General features: G+C 37.5%; 1 protein-coding gene across 3 annotated transcripts in view; it reads left to right on the top strand.

The window, feature by feature from the left end:
* The window catches only part of KIF13B (kinesin family member 13B), a 217,554-nt gene that overhangs the window by 11,783 nt on the left and 189,738 nt on the right, over nucleotides 1–16,033 (top strand). For all 3 annotated transcript variants that reach the window (XM_059697578.1, XM_059697576.1, XM_059697577.1), the window contains exon 2: nucleotides 8,594–8,687. In XM_059697578.1, coding sequence (XP_059553561.1) covers nucleotides 8,594–8,687 — 94 coding nt within the window. The remainder of the gene's footprint in view (nucleotides 1–8,593; nucleotides 8,688–16,033) is intronic.

Genomic DNA, 16,033 nt, shown 5'->3' with positions numbered 1-16,033 from the left:
GATTGCGAGAGGGCGCAGGCTGGGCTGAGGGACCCTTCCCCCCTCACCCCCCATGCAGGAATTTTGTGCACTGGGCCTCTAGTTATGAATAATACTGCTATGAACATTTGTGTGTATGTTTTTCTGTAGGTGCATATTTCCATTTCTCTTGGGTAATTATATCCATAGAAGTGGAATTGCTGGGTCATATAGTAACTCTAACTTTTAGGAACTGTTAAATTATTTTCCAAAGTGACTGCACCATTTTGCAATCCCCTAAAAGGTGTGAAGTTTCGTTTTTCCATGTCCATACCAACACTTGTTCTTGTCTCTCTTTTTGATTATTGCCTTCCTAGTGGGCGTGAAGTGGTATCTCATTGGGGTTTTGATTTGTATTTCCTCAATGTATAATGATATTGAGCACAGGTTAATGTGTTTACTAGTCGTATGCATGCATTTGGAGAGATCTCTATTTAAACCTTATTTTTAAAATTGTCTCTTTATTATTGAGCTTTAAGACCTTTTTAGCCGAAACCGGTTTGGCTCAGTGGATAGAGCGTCGGCTTGCGGACTGAAAGGTCCCAGGTTTGATTCCAGTCAAGGGCATGTACCTGGGTTGCGGGCACATCCCCAGTGGGGAGTGTGCAGGAGGCAGCTGATCGATGTTTCTCTCTCATCGATGTTTCTAACTATCTCTCTCCCTTCCTCTCTGTAAAAAATCAATAAAATATATTTTTAAAAAAAGACCTTTTTATACATTCTAGATACCAGTCCCTTATCAGATATATGATTTGCAAATGTTTTCTTGATTTTTGTGGGTTGCCTTTTCATTCTCTTAATGGTGTCCTTTGAAGCACAGAGTTTTTCATTTTGATGTGGTCTAATCCAGTTTATCTATTTTTTCTTCTGTTGCTTATGCTTTTTTTAAACTACTTTTTATTATTATTAATTTATTTTTAATCCTCACCTGAGGATATTTTTCCATTGATTTTTAGAGAGAGTGGAAGAGAGAGGGAAAGATAGAGAGAAACATTGATGTGAGAGAAACACATCAATTGGTTGCCTCCTGCACGCGCCCCGACCAGGGCCTGGGCCGGGGAGGAGCCTGCAACTTAGGTACATGCCCTTGCCAGAATCGAACCTGGGACCTTTTGGTCCACAGGCCAATGCTTTATCCACTGAGCCAAACCGGCTAGGGCTATGCTTTTTTTTTTTTGTCTAAAGTTTTGCATATGTCTCCTTTCCCCCCTGATTAACCCTCCCCCCCTAGCCATTCCTATCCTGGGCAAGCCCCCACTGCCCCAGTGTCTGTGTCCATTGGTTATGCTAATATGCACGCATACTGTTGCTTATGCTTTTGATGTTGTATCTAAGAAATCATTACTTAACCCAGGGCCACATGGATTTATGCCTATGTTTTCTTCTAAGGGTTCTATAATTTTAGCTCTTACATTTAGTTCTTTGATCCACTTGCAGCTAATTTTTCAATGTGGTGTGAGATAGAGGTCTGGTTTTATTCTTATAAATGTGCATATCCAGTTGTCCCAGCACCATTTGTTGAAAAGACTATACTTTTCCCATTGGATTGTCTTGGTACCCTTGTTGAAAATCAGTTGACCATAAATTTGACTGTATATTTCTGGATTCTCAGTTCTATTTAATGACTTATATGTCTATTCTTATGTTAATACCATACTGTTTTGATTACTCTAGCTTTGTAGTGAGTTTGAAATTAGTGAGTGTAGTCTTTCTGTTTTGTTCTGCTTTTTCAAGATTGTTTAGCCTATCCTGGTTTTGCCTTATAAGTTTTTAAATACCTATTTTATAGCCTTCTGAAGCTGATTAGTTTCTTGAATATATACATTTTATATTTTGGGCCACATAGATTATTTTAATTATTTTCATACTATAAATTCTATTCCCCATATCAACCATCATGTCTTGGATCTTTCTTTATTCCTCAGCCTTTTCTTTAGCCATGTTAGAGTTTAGTTATATTTTTTTATTTATTGAATAGATTTTTTATGTTCACTGGTAAAAACATAAAAGTAGATTATTAGGATATTTTATATATATCTTACTGGAAAGCAAAACATCAGTTTGCTTTTTATGTATGGGCATCAGGTAATTTTGTTTCTCCCTAGGTCATTGGGCCTTAAGGGGGTCCCAAGCAGCCTATAAGTATAGTAAAGAAGTATAAGTCATATTCCTTATGCTGCCAATAATAATATTACATTCCACTTGGGAAAGCAAGTCCTTTATACATGAAATATTAACGATGAATGTTTTGTTTATATGAGCATGCATAGACATTTAAAAGTATTAGGAATGTGACACAAATTAGTTGGAAATAGAACCGTATAGCATGCAAGATTTGCAATTTAATTAAAATGTGAGTCTTATAAATAAGTTATTCTCTTTTAAAAATCGTGAATTTAAGAGTAAGTTATAGTTAGCTTTTTAAGAATGTAACTGGAAGGAAAAAGGAGGTACATTTATATTTCTGAGTAGTAGGTTTATTTTGAAAATAATTACTAATTTTCTGGAGAATTAGAAAAGCAGAGTACTAAATAGGCAACTCAGAATTATTTTGTCCACACTGAGAATGATGCAGGTCTCAGATGAAACATGAGTTATGTAAAGGGAGTCTCCCAGGTCCTGCCCATCTTTTACTATGATGTCATTGGGGAATGAGCCATAGCTGATTTATGCATTGAAGAAAGACTTGTTTCAAATTATTGTTCACTTTGCAAGGTGACTAATTTGCTGGCTGAATAAGCTGAATTGTCAGCTGTACGTATTTTAATATTCAAGTTGAAGAACTTGACCTACAAAGGGATCCTGTTTGGGAAATAATGTGGGATCTTTAACATCAGTGAAGTAAATTTTTCTTTCTTTCTTTTAAGGACACGTGGATACATCAAAGCATTCATGGTTTGAGTACTATAAATAAAATTTGATTAGTCATAACATAAACTTATAGTACTACTTAACATTAAGATCACTCTGTTTTTTTATTGGTTTCCAGACATACTGCTAATGAAATCCCAACTTTATTATTTTAGGTTTCCCTAGGAATGTGTTACTATAATAACGATGAATATTTGGTGCTATTTTTTTTATTGTGGTAAAGTACCCATAGCATAAAATTTACCACCATAAACCATTTTTTAAAATCTTCACCAGAGCATATTTTTTCCATTGATTTCTAGAGAGAGTGAGAGGGAGGGAGCAGGGAGAGAGAGAGAGAGGGAGAGAGAGAGAGAGACCTCGATTGGCTGCCTCCTGCATGCACCTCCTGCTGGGGCTAGGTTACTTGACTGGGAATCGAACCCGTGACCCTTGGGTCCTTGGGCCGACATTCTAACCACTGGCAAAACTGGCCAGGACTTTAAACCATTTTTAAGTGTACAGTTCAGTGACATTAAGTACATTCATTTGTTGTGTAATCATTACTACTTTTCATCTTTCGAACATTTTTTATCTTGTGAAAACTGAAACCCTATACTCATGAATCATTAAACTCCCCATTGCCCCCTCAGCTCACCCCTTGGCAGCTGCCATCCAGCTTTCTATCTCTATGAATTTGACTACTCTAGGCACCTCATATAAGTGGAATCGTACAATATTCGTCCTTTTGTAACTGCTTGTGGCACTTAGTATAAGGGCTTCAAGGTCCGTTCGTGTTTTAGCAGAATTTTGTTCCTTTTTAAGGTTCAATATATTCTGTTAAATGTATATCACATTTTGTTTACTCATTTATTCATCAATGGTCATTTGGGTTGCTTCCACCTTTTGGCTATTGTGAATAATGATGCTATGAACATGGGTGTACTTCAGTGCTATTTTTGTAAAGGCAGTGAATAGCAGCTAACCCTCATCTTTTTAATTTAAGTATTGTTCCAAACAAAGGAAGATGCTTATCTTTTGGATTTTGGTGGTATTTTTTTAAATTTAAAAGAAATTTAAAATTCAGATTAAGGCCTAAATTTGTTACTGCTATTTAATCACTGTTTTGCTTTCTAAGCCATATAGAGCAAGAAGTTTTTTTTATAAAATATTTTTATTAATTTCAGAGAGGGAGAGAGAGATAGAAACATCAGTGATGGGAGAGAATCATTGAATGGCTACATGCCCCACACAGGGGATTGAGCCGGCAACCTGGGCAATGCCCTGACCGGAATTGGACTGTGACCTCCTGGTTCATAGGTTGATGCTCAACCACTGAACCACACCAGCCTGGTGAGCAAGAAGTTTTTCATGGAAAGAAATGTCATACTTAGAATCTTATAGCCATATAATTTAATTCAACCAACCAGTAGCATTTGATGGGACTTTCACTATAGCATTTTATTTAAAGCTAGAGGCCTGGTGTACAAAATTTGCACATTTGTGGGGTGGGGGTCCCTCATCCTGGCCTGCGTGCCCTCGCATTCTGGGAGCCCTCGGGGGCCCAAGCCATCAGTAGACATCCTTAGCGCTGCAGAGGTGGTAGAGGCTCCTGCCACCACTGCTGTGCTTGCCAGCTGTGAGCCCGGCTTCTGGCTGAGAGGCGCTCCCCCTGTGAGAGTGCACTTAACCACCAGGGGGTAGCTCCTGTGTTGAGCATTTGCCCCTTGGTGGTCAGTGTATGTCATAGCGACCGGTTGTTCTGACATTTGGTCAATTTGCATATTAGTCTTTTATTATATAGGATGCTGTCATATACCTGACCCTTAAATTCTCTTCAAATCTCACTGATTTCTTAGCTTGGGTGTTTGTGTCCTAGACATTCCACCTATATTCTAAAGAGTCTTGTGAAAAGCCTCCCCTTAATATCTATGTATCAGTCAACAGAGCTGGGGTGGGAATTTTGTTTGATAATGAAAACTGAGCTAATAAAGAAGTAAAGATAGTTGTTTACATTTTAAAGGCTACCTTTGATGTAAGTTAGATGTAGGGGCATTTGTAAGTATTGCACTCTTGAGGACAAAATGATTTTAGGTTGGATATATTAGTTATTAGGCAATTCTTTATATTATACAGGATTTTCCAGGGATTGATTGGTTCCTTTATCATGCCATTTAATACTTACAAATTATTGATTGTATCAAATTTCATGAAGGGGAGAAGGAAAGAACTGTGAAGAGGACAGAGAAAAGCATACAAATATTACAGAAAAAAGTTTGGATTTCTTCTCAATTCAAGATCATTTGAAATGAAGGCAAAACACTACTTTCTGTGTGTGTGTGTGGGGGGGGTGTTATTTTATTTATAGTTTTTCAGGCATTCGTTCTAGATATATACTTATGCATACAGAACTATACATGCAGCTCCTTTGCTCAGACCAAACGTTCTTGCAAGAAACTAATAATGAACCTTGTGGTGAGGGGTGAGATAGTAGATTCTGAGTCACAGTACAGTTTCCGGAGAGTTGATAATGCTTTTATTATAATACAGATTTGACTGTAAGGGGCCAGCCAATACAGTATGCTCATCCAATACTTTTGTTCCTTTTTAAAAGTTCAATAATACTTTGTTAAATGTATATGTGTGAGCATACCATTAAGGGCTAGTATTAACAAAGTATGATCATAGCAAACTTTGTTGAGCTCTGGGCCTAAGGAAAAGGAATAAGTGAAATTGCATGTTTGAAAAGTTTTTGCAGTGTGGCTGAGACTTTCTTGCCACATTTCTGGAATAGTCTAGAGTGAATTTAACACAAAGCATTAATGCTAATTGACTATGGTGGAACATACGCCTTTTTGGTGGTTAGTCTTCTACACCTAGGTAAAACATCGCTCTGATGTTTTCCTTTGATTTCTCTTTGCCTGAAAATGTCTTGGGTAAAAAAGCAAACAAACAAACAAACAAACAAACAAACAAAACAAACATAAAAAACCACTACATTTTTTGTGCTTCTAAGTTATATCTTTGAGAATTAATGAAAAATAACGGATACAAAATAAGTTGACAGGCACTAAGAGAGAGATTTTTTTTTTATTTGTCTTAATTATACAAGTTAAAAAAAAGAGAGAAAGAAATGACATTTCCTGGCAGTGGAAATACTTTAAAGTTATAATGATAATGTGATATTTGACCAAGGTTCTTTGGGAAATACAAAATGACTAATGTAGTACAGCTCCTTTCTTAGATCATATTTTTGGGTAGTGGAGATAAGGCAGACAGAAAGTTTCATACCTTAGGTCAGAAAAATATAAGAATATATAAAAATATGACACCATAAACATAGCCTATATGTAAAAAAAAAGCTTTAGTAAGGTATAATTTACACATCATATAATTCATCCATGTAGTGGTTTTTATTATGCTTATGCTAGTTGTGCAACTGTCAGCATAATCAACTTTAGTATGTGTTTATCACCCCAAATAGAAAACCATATCTACTAGCAGTCACTCTCCCCATCTAGGCATTCACTAGTCTATTTGCTGTCTTTATTTGCCTATTCTGGACATTTGAAATAAATGGAATCATACAATATGTGGTCTCTTGTGACTGGCTTATTTCACTTAGCATAAGCTTCACCCATGTTGTACTATGTATCTGTACTTATTTCTTTTAATTGCCAGATAATGTTCCATTTTGTGGATATACCACCTTTATCCATTTACTAGTTGATGGACAGTTGGGTTGTTTCCACTTTTTGCCTATTATGAATAGCCATATAATACTGTTATGAGCATTCATGTACAGACTCTTGCATAGACAAAGGTTGTCATTTCTCTTGGGAATATATCTAGGATTGGGAATTGCTGGGTCATATGCTAATTCTATGTTTAACTTTTGAGGAACTGCCAGGCTATTTTCCAAAATGACTGCACTATTTTACATTCCAATCAGTACTGTTTGAAGGTTCCATTTCCCCCCAAGTCCTTGTTATTTATTATCTGTCTTTTTAATTCTAGTTATGCTAGTGGTGTGAACTGGTATCTCATTGTAGTTTTGATTTGCATTTCCCCAGTGTCTAATGATGCATCTGTGCTTATTGCCCATTTTTGTATCTTTTTTGGAGAGAAGTCTATTCAGATCCTTTGCCTATTTAAAAATTGGGTTATTATTATTATTATTATTATTGAGTTGTAATAGCTCCTCCTATTGTCTGATGTAAGTTCCTTATTAAGTATATGGTTGACAGATAGTTTCTTGATTCTGTGGGTTGTCTTTTTACTCTCTTGATGGTGTGTGTCCTTTGAAGCACAAAGGTTTTTCATTTTGATGTGGTCTAATTTATCTGTTTTTTCTTTCGTTGCTTGTGCTTTTGGCGTCTAAGAACCATCACGTAACCCCAAGTCATGTGGAATTACCCTTATGTTTTCTTCAAAGAGTTTTATAGTTTTAGCTCTTACATTTATATCTATGATCTATTGGAGTTAATCTTTGTGTATGAATTAGGAAGGAATCTGACTTCATTCTTTTGCATGTGGATATCCAGTTTCCAGCACCATTTGCTGAAGAGACTATATTTTCCGTATTGAATGGTCTTGACACCATTGTCAAAATCATTTGGCTGTAAATATGAAAGTATATTTCTGGATTCTCTGTTCCATTTATCTGTTTATCCTTCTATCCTTATGTTAGTACCACACTGTCTTGATTACTATAGTCTATAGTAAATTTGAAATTGATGAATATAGCCTTTCTACTTTGTTTTTCTTTTTTAAGATTGTTTTGGCTATTCTGGATCTCATGCATTTTCATATAGATTTTAGGATCAGCTTGTTAATTTTTGAAATAGGAAAAAAAAAAAGCCAGTTGGAATTTTGATAGGAATTGCCTTGAATCTTGCAGACCAATTTGGGGAGTATTACCATCTTAATGGTATTAATTCTGTTGATTCATAAACATAAATGTTTTTCCAATTGTTTAAATCTTTAGTTTCTTTGAAACAATGTTTTAGAATTTTCAGTGTACATGTCTTGCACTTCTTTTCAATTTATCCTTTAGTGTTTAAATCTTTTTTATGGTAGTATAAATGAAATTGTTTTCTTAACTTTATTTTTGGATTTTTCATTGCTGGTGTATAAGGAACACTACTGATTTTTGTATATTGATTTTTATTCTACAATTTCTCAGAACTTGTTTATTCCAGTAGTCTTTTAGTACATTTCTTAGGATTTTCAGTAAACAAGATCATATCACCTGCAAATAGAGATAGTTTTACTTCTCTCTAATCTGGGTGCCTTTTATTTGTTTTCCTTGTCTAACTGCCCTGACTAGAACCTCTAGTACAATATTGAATGGAAGTTGCAATAGTAGACATCATTGTCTTATTCCTGATGTTAGAGGGTAAACCGTGCAGTCTTTCACCATTAAGTATGATTTTAGCTGTCGTTTTTTGTTTGTTTGTTTTTGTTTTTTTGGGTGCCCTTGACCTGAATCGAACCTGGGACCCTTCAGTCCACAGGCCGACGCTCTATCCACTGAGCCAAATCAGTCAGGGCTAGCTGTAGTTTTTTGTAAATGCCCTTTATCAGGTTGAAGAAGTTTCCTTCTATTCCTAGTTTGTTAAATGTGTTTATCACGAGAGAATGTTGGATTTTTGTCAAATGCTTTTTCTGAAATAAATTACTTTAAAAATGACTATTTTTCCGTTGTTTTTTTTTTCATTTACAGAAATTGACTTGCATACCAAATGTGTGGTGGATGTAGATGCAAACAAGGTTATTCTTAATCCTGTAAATACTAATCTTTCCAAAGGAGATGCCCGGTAAGTTAAGAAACGATTAATGGGTTTTTAAATGACTGAAAGCAACAATGGCTACTGAATTGAGTTCATCTTATCAAATATCAAATGCTTACTGTATAGAGACATATTGCTGTCAAGGTGAAGAGATGAGATCTATAATATGCAATGACTACCAGAATGAGTTCTTTAGATTACATTAGAAGCTCAGAGAAGAGAGCTTAGATTAGATGCTAAAGTAACTGAGGAATGCTTCTTCTTGAAGGAGATGATGCTGGCTGGAGGATTAAGTAAGATGTAAATGGGAAGAAGTTGGGTAGAAGAAAAGGCTTTTAGGTTGTTCCTCAGTTCAGGTTGCTTTTACTTTTGCTAGTTTGAATCCGGTGTGTCTATCAGCCATGTCAAGTGCTACCTTTTCCTGAAGGCATTCCTGCAGCCCTCATTTATTTTTTTTTATTTTTTATTTTGAGAGTATGCTTGTTAAAGCTGGGTACAGTGAAACCAGGAAGGGCTTAGGATAGAAGAAGCAACAGGAGAGAGCCCAGGCGAGGCTGCTTTGGCCTCTAGAAATGTTATAGGAAAGAAATGAGCCAAGGAGGCTGCTTTCAGCTCATTGGAGAGTCAGCGAAAAGGGGGCACTGGGGACAGGTTCAGGGGGTTAGCCCAGGATGAGCAGCTGCTGCCCATTGCCCCCTGGTTGCAAGTCTCATGGGGCCTGTGGGAGAAGGAGAGGGGGTAAGGAAAGGCATAGATGTGCTCCAGGGAGGGAGAGCACACTCAGTGATTCTTTGTTAAATTTCTGTGAGCTGTAATCTCTACTACCTAATTTAATTATTATGTATTGTTTTGGATTGTTCATTGTAGGTCTCCAGTAGATGTTAAGGTCTTGGAGGGAAGGACTCTGTTAAGACTTGAGGAAGAATACTTGAGTTTTGCTTTTGGACTTGGATCATTGTATGAACAAGAGGGAGGGAAAGAAGGTATAAAGAAAGTGAAGCTGGGGAAGAAGGAAGAGATTAATGCATGTTTTTTACTCAGTAAATGCAAGGAAATTAATTTAAGTAAAGAAACTGGGATCAGATTATAGAAGATCTTGAAAGCAGACCAGGAAATATGGCCTATATTTTTGGGGGTAAGATGTTACCTTTGACAGTTTTTGAATGATATGATTAAGGAGGTGGATTAGGAAAAAGTGTCAGTTGGCAATGTAGAGAATGGATCAAAGTGGGGGAAAGACTGGCTTTTTACAGCAATTAGCTATATCACAAATGTTTTTGTATTGACCCTGGGAGTGGAGAGCACAGGTTAGAGCAGTGATGGCGAACCTATGACACGTGTGTCAGAGGTGACACGTGAACTCATTTTTTTGTTTGGTTTTTCTTTGTTAAATGGCATTTAAATATATAAAATAAATATCAAAAATATAAGTCTTTGTTTTACTATGGTTGCAATTATCAAAAAATTTCTATATGTGACACGGCACCAGAGTTAAGTTAGGGTTTTTCAAAATGCTGACATGCCGAGCTCAAAAGGTTCACCATCACGGGGTTAGAGAGACAGCGCCTGGCATGATGCTTTGCACAAAGTAGGTACTTTATAAGTACTTGTAGAAAAAGTGTTACACAGTATGTGGAGATACATGCACCATAAATGTTCTTTGGAGCTGAGTTTAATTGAGTTGACAAAAGCACCTGGAGTCAGAAAATCTGAAATTGAATCCTTACTTAACTAAGTTACTGTAGCTAGTTACTTTAACTTTTCTGAGCCGCATCTGTGTGATGCCTGCCTTACCTGTCTCAGGTGTTTTCTGAAGATCAAATTAGTGATTGTTAAAGTGCTTTGTAACACAGAACCTAGACACAGAACATGGCAAAAGATCCTGGACAGAAACTGACAACAGAACCTAGAGACAGAACCTAGCGAGAGAACCTGGCTGAAGGTCCTAGAGACAGAACCTGGCTACAGAATCTGGATAGAACATGGCAAGAGAACCTGACTAGAACCTGGTGACTGAACCTGGCTGGAGAACCTGGACAGAACCTGGCTGGAGAACCTAGCGAGGGAACATGGCTACAGAACCTGGCTGGAGAACCTGGAGAACCTGGCTGGAGAACCTAGCAAGAGAACATGGACACAGAACCTGGCTGGAGATCCTAACCAGAACTTCGCTGGAGATCCTGACCAGAACTTGGCTGGAGATCCTGGCTAGGCTGCTGATCAACTAAATGCTGTCTCCGTGTCATTCCTTCTTCGCCGACTCCGTCCACACTTTTGAGGACCCCTGGACCTTCTGGGGTTGGACCCCAGCACCCTGCCCCCCACTAGGGTGGACTCAAGCTGTAAATCCAACACCAGGTTTTTGGGACCCAGAATTGGCCAATCCCCCCACTACCACCACCCCATGTCGTTAAGCTGAGGATCTGGTCAGTTGGGCCAGAGAGATTACAGCCAAGACCGTTACCCTGCAATCATGCCCAGAAGTGACCTCTCAGATACTTCTCCATTTGTAGGTCCCCTGGGACAGCAGAGGCAGGGAAGGCCTTTTCACCCTCTGGACTACCTGTGTTTGGTGCCCTGAGGCCTGGAAGGCTGAGCAGGGGTCTGAGGAAGAAATATGACTGCCCAGGGGGAATGTCACAGAGTGAGTCACCCACCCTGCCAAGGCCGCTAACTCCCGGCAGGGATATCCAGCTCGGCCAGGGCTCGGCATTTGTTGGCCTCTCTTTGGATGGCAGTGAATATGGCTGGAGCTGGGTTGATTCAAGTTTTGATATTTTCCCATCCAAGTACTAACCAGGCCTGACCCTGCTTAGCTTCTGAGATCAGACGAGATCGGGCGCGTTCAGGGTGGTATGGCTGTAGACAAAGTTTTGATATTTTAATCATCACAGATGTTTTTGCATATATTTCCAAGAAAGATTGCATGAAAGATAAAAAATAAAATAAAGTGCTTTGTAAAAGTGTCCTACAAATGGTCAACTTTGTTGTTATTGATGTAGAGATACTTCTTCAACATCTCTAGAGTGTGGATACTATCCGATATGCTATTATTAGAGTGTGAAGGATATAGATGTGTCAGAAATGATATTGAGATTTTGAGCCTGCCAATTGAATGACCTTTTTTTGTCCTGAGTATTCATTGAAATTATTAATTTTGGGGGCTGTTTATTGCTGTTACACTTTTTCATCTCTAGTCTAGACTGTTGTTTTATTTGGAAATGTGGGCACCTCTGAACAAACTTGGCATTAACTTATGGTAGAAAGAGTTTGGGCTTTATACATAGGCTGACTTGGATTCCAATTCTGGCTTTGCCAATTGCTAGCATGGTTATCTACCTGTGTACCTTGTTGCATAACCAGTTACCTCAGAAGCCTAGTAGCTAAAACAACCATAATCATTTAATATCTCGTGATTTCTGTGGGTCAGGAGTTCAGACAGGGCACAGTGGGAATTGTCTCTGCCCCATGCTGTCTGGGGCCTAGCTGGAAGACTTGCAGGCTGCGGGCTGGAATCATCTGGATGAGGTTCGGTTACCCGCGTCTGGTAATTGATGCTGCTTGTTGGCTGGAGATGTCACTGGGGCAGTGGACAGAGCACCTACTCACAATCTGGGGGCAGGTTCCAAGAGCAGGCATCTCGAGAGAGAGAGAGAGAAAGCCGGTGGAAGCAGTATTGTTTTCTATGTCCCAACCTTGAGAGTCATGCATCGTCACTTCTGTCACATTTTTTTGCTCAAGGCCGGTATAAAAATACATGGTTTGAAAAAGAGGAAACAGACTCATCTCTCAATGTAGGAACTTCAGCGTCACATAATAAAAACAGTTGGCCTGGGATACGTCTTATGGCTGTCTGCCACAAGGTTGTCATAGTATCTACCTGATAAGGTTGTTGTTAGAATAAAATAAGCGCATAGAAGTTAAAAAAAAAAAGATTTTCTTTACCTTTGAGATCTTTAAATCTCAGAGATTTTTGCAAGAATTAAATAGCACTTTTTGGTTCCATAGAATATCTTGCATGGTTCTTTTTTTTCCCCATATGAAAAAACGAATTGAGTATTAGTGCTGCAGAGTACCATCTGATGAAAAATTTAACAGAGACAGTTTTTAATAAAGTTGGTATGTAATGGTTTTTGGTTTTTGTTTTTAAATATATATTTTTATTGATTTCAGAGAGGAAGGGAGAGGGAAAGAGAGGTAGAAACATCAATGATGAGAGAGAATCATCAATCGGCTGCCTCTTCCTCACCCCAGACTGGGGATTGAGCCCACAACCTAGGCATGTGCCCTGACTGGGAATCGAACCGTGACCTCCTGGTTCATAGGTTGACGCTCAAACACTGAGCCATGCCAGCCAGGCTGTAATGGTTTTTGTTGAAGTAGTGTTAAAAAGCACAGCTTTTAAAAAAAACAGCTTTTATTGAAGTATCTAATATACATATAGAAAAGTGCACATAATCTGATGAATTTTTGTTAAACATACTCTGATAAACAAACACCCAGATATAAAACAAGAACATTACTAGTATGACAAAAAACCACCTCATGAGAAGTACTTTTCCTTTTAACGTAATATCAAGGTGAAACGAGAAATGTAGAAATTTTGGAATGTAGCAGTTCAGTGGTATATGTTCACTTTATAACAGTTGAGGAAAAATAGGAAAGCACAAATTAAAAGCTATTTTATATGATATGGAATTAATTATAGTTTAGTTTATAGAATGACTGATAGCCCATAAAACAAGTTATGGTTTTCTAAGGGTTGTACTTGTAGCTAGAGAGCCAGGGATTTGAAATTAACATGTAAGTAATTTGAGTCAGTTTGAGTCACTAGTCAGAAAGGTTCAAATTAATATTTTTCCTTTAAAAGCTACAATATCCTTGCTTTTGAATAGCATCCAATTCTATTAATCTAAGACTGTCACTAATTTTATATGTATACTTAACAGCTAAAGTTAACCATTTCCAGTTTAACAGCTTAATCATGAGGATTTGGGAAACATTTTTGCTATGATATATATGGAATTTCAAAACTGTTTTGAAAAATAAATACTTAAAATTCAGAAAATTGATAGTACAAGGCTAGTTGAGATTAAGATGCTGACTTTGGTGGCAGGTTTGATTCCTGATCAAGGCACATAACTGGGTTGCGGGTTCAATCCTCAGTTGCAGCTCATGTGGGAGGCAGCCGAGCCATGTTTCTCTCTCACATCAATCTCTCTGTCTCTCTTTGTGTCTGTTTCTCTCTTTCTCTCTCCCCCTCCCCACCCTTCCCCTTCCTCTCTCTAAAAATCAATTAATAAAAAAAAAAATGCTGACTTTGGCACCAGACATCCTGGGTTGAATCCCAGCCACACTACTTAACATGTGTGATATGGAGCAAGTCACTTAATTGTCCTCCACCGCAGTTCATTCATCTGTAAAGTAGAGATTATAATAGTACCTGCCAAAAGATTATGAAGATTATGTTATGAAGATTAAACTGGTTAAAATATGTAAAATTACAGTGCCTATTTATTTATAATAAACCATATATAAATATTAGCTATTATTTGGGTATTATTGTTATTGTTATTATGACCTGTATTTAAGTTGTAGTCCATGGTATGTTTAGTGAGCTAGATATAACTTCCTAAAGGAAGTAAAATTTTTTTTAAACCAAAGTGTATTCAATACTTAAATATACACGCCCACCAAGAAATTACCTAGCTCTATAAAAAGTCCAGCTTTGCAAAGTCAGAAACTATTTGTCTAGTTTGCTCAAAGTTGATGAGTCTCTTAGGAATTAAAATGCCAGCTGTTACAGAGATAGGATCCTTTATTTTATGTTTACAGTAAATAAAATATTAATCCTTGCAATCTGGGCTTCTCTTCTTAGTATCAGCTAACTTGGGAAACCAGGTCAAAACATTGCTTGTGAATATGGGTAAGAACAAAGGGACATTTTATCAAATGCTGAAAAGATTAAGGATGAACTCTTTTATTCCACAGCACCCAATTTGAGCACTCTAGTGTGTGTTGAAACATGCCAGATCAGTCCTTTTCTTATATATATAGTACTCAATACACACTGCTAGATTTGATCTATTTATTTTCTCATGCACAGGTACACTGCTTATACCACTACTAGTACAATTAAATGCCTTTTTAGAATTACCTCTTTGTCCTGCATCAAATTAGTGTTCTAAGTTGGTCCTTGGGGTTTTCCAAATCTTTGTCAGCAATGTATGTACAATCATCTTTTAAAAGACTAATTAATTATCTATTCTTAGTAGATTTTTACAAGTGTAATTCTCAATGTGTGGTTCTTAGCATTTGGAGTCCTTTTTGTAACTAGTTAGAATAGTACCTTAATGTAGAACACAGCCCTTTTAAGTAACAAGGTAAATCCTTAAACTTATTTTGTTTGAATATCTTAAAACGTATGCATATTTTATCCTATAATAAAATGTTAATGCTAGTTAGCCTATCACCATGATAGAACAAAATATATTTTCTTTTTAACTTTATTTAAAATTTTTTTCCTTTTTTTTGAATTTGTTGGAGTAACACTAGTTAACAAAATTATACAGGTTTCAGGTGCACAATTCTATAATACATCATCTATACATGGTATTGTGTGTTCACCACCCCAAAGCAAGTCTCCATCCATCACCATTTATGCCCCCTATACCCTCCTGCACTCCCCACCCCCCTGCAATGGCTCTTAAATGCTTCCACCCAGAGGTGGTGGTATGTGTCTCTTCTGTTTGCTTAGAATTCATTGGCCGGAGGAGGTCACACGACCAGACCTATCTTTGTGAGTGCCTAGAGGGAGTTTCAAAATAGTTTCTTAGGCCAAGTTTTATCTTCTGCCTTTTGCCTCATTCCTTCCTCTACCCACAAAACAGGCCTTTCCTGCTAACTCAGGCTAAAAGGTAATATTGTTTTTTAAAGGGGAGTGAGGAGTGATTTCCCATGGGAAGTGGCAGCCTTCACTTTATGAAACATTTTTATTATAAAAGTTATGTACAAGTGAGTTTGGAAATGGGAATGCATTTTCCCATAGGAACCAATAGTCATTTCTAGTAAAAATGCTGTTCTATTAAAAAAGTGACAACTCATATAATCATATTTTTAAAATTTTGATCTAGAGCAGAAGTGAGTTATAGCTACTTCCCATTTCATCACACATATTAAAAAATATGTATGTTGCTCTGACCAGTTTGGCTCAGTGGATGGAGCGTCAGCCTGCTGACTGAGGGGTCCCGGGTTTGATTCCGGCCAAGGGCATGTACCTTGGTTGCGGGCACATCACCAGTAGGAGGTGTGCAAGAGGCAGCTGATCGATGTTTCTCTCTCATCGATGTTTCTAACTCTCTATCCCTCTCTCT

Source organism: Myotis daubentonii, chromosome 5, assembly GCF_963259705.1.
Source record: "Myotis daubentonii chromosome 5, mMyoDau2.1, whole genome shotgun sequence".
NCBI lineage: Eukaryota > Metazoa > Chordata > Mammalia > Chiroptera > Vespertilionidae > Myotis > Myotis daubentonii.
This window is presented reverse-complemented; position numbering and strand designations above follow the sequence as displayed.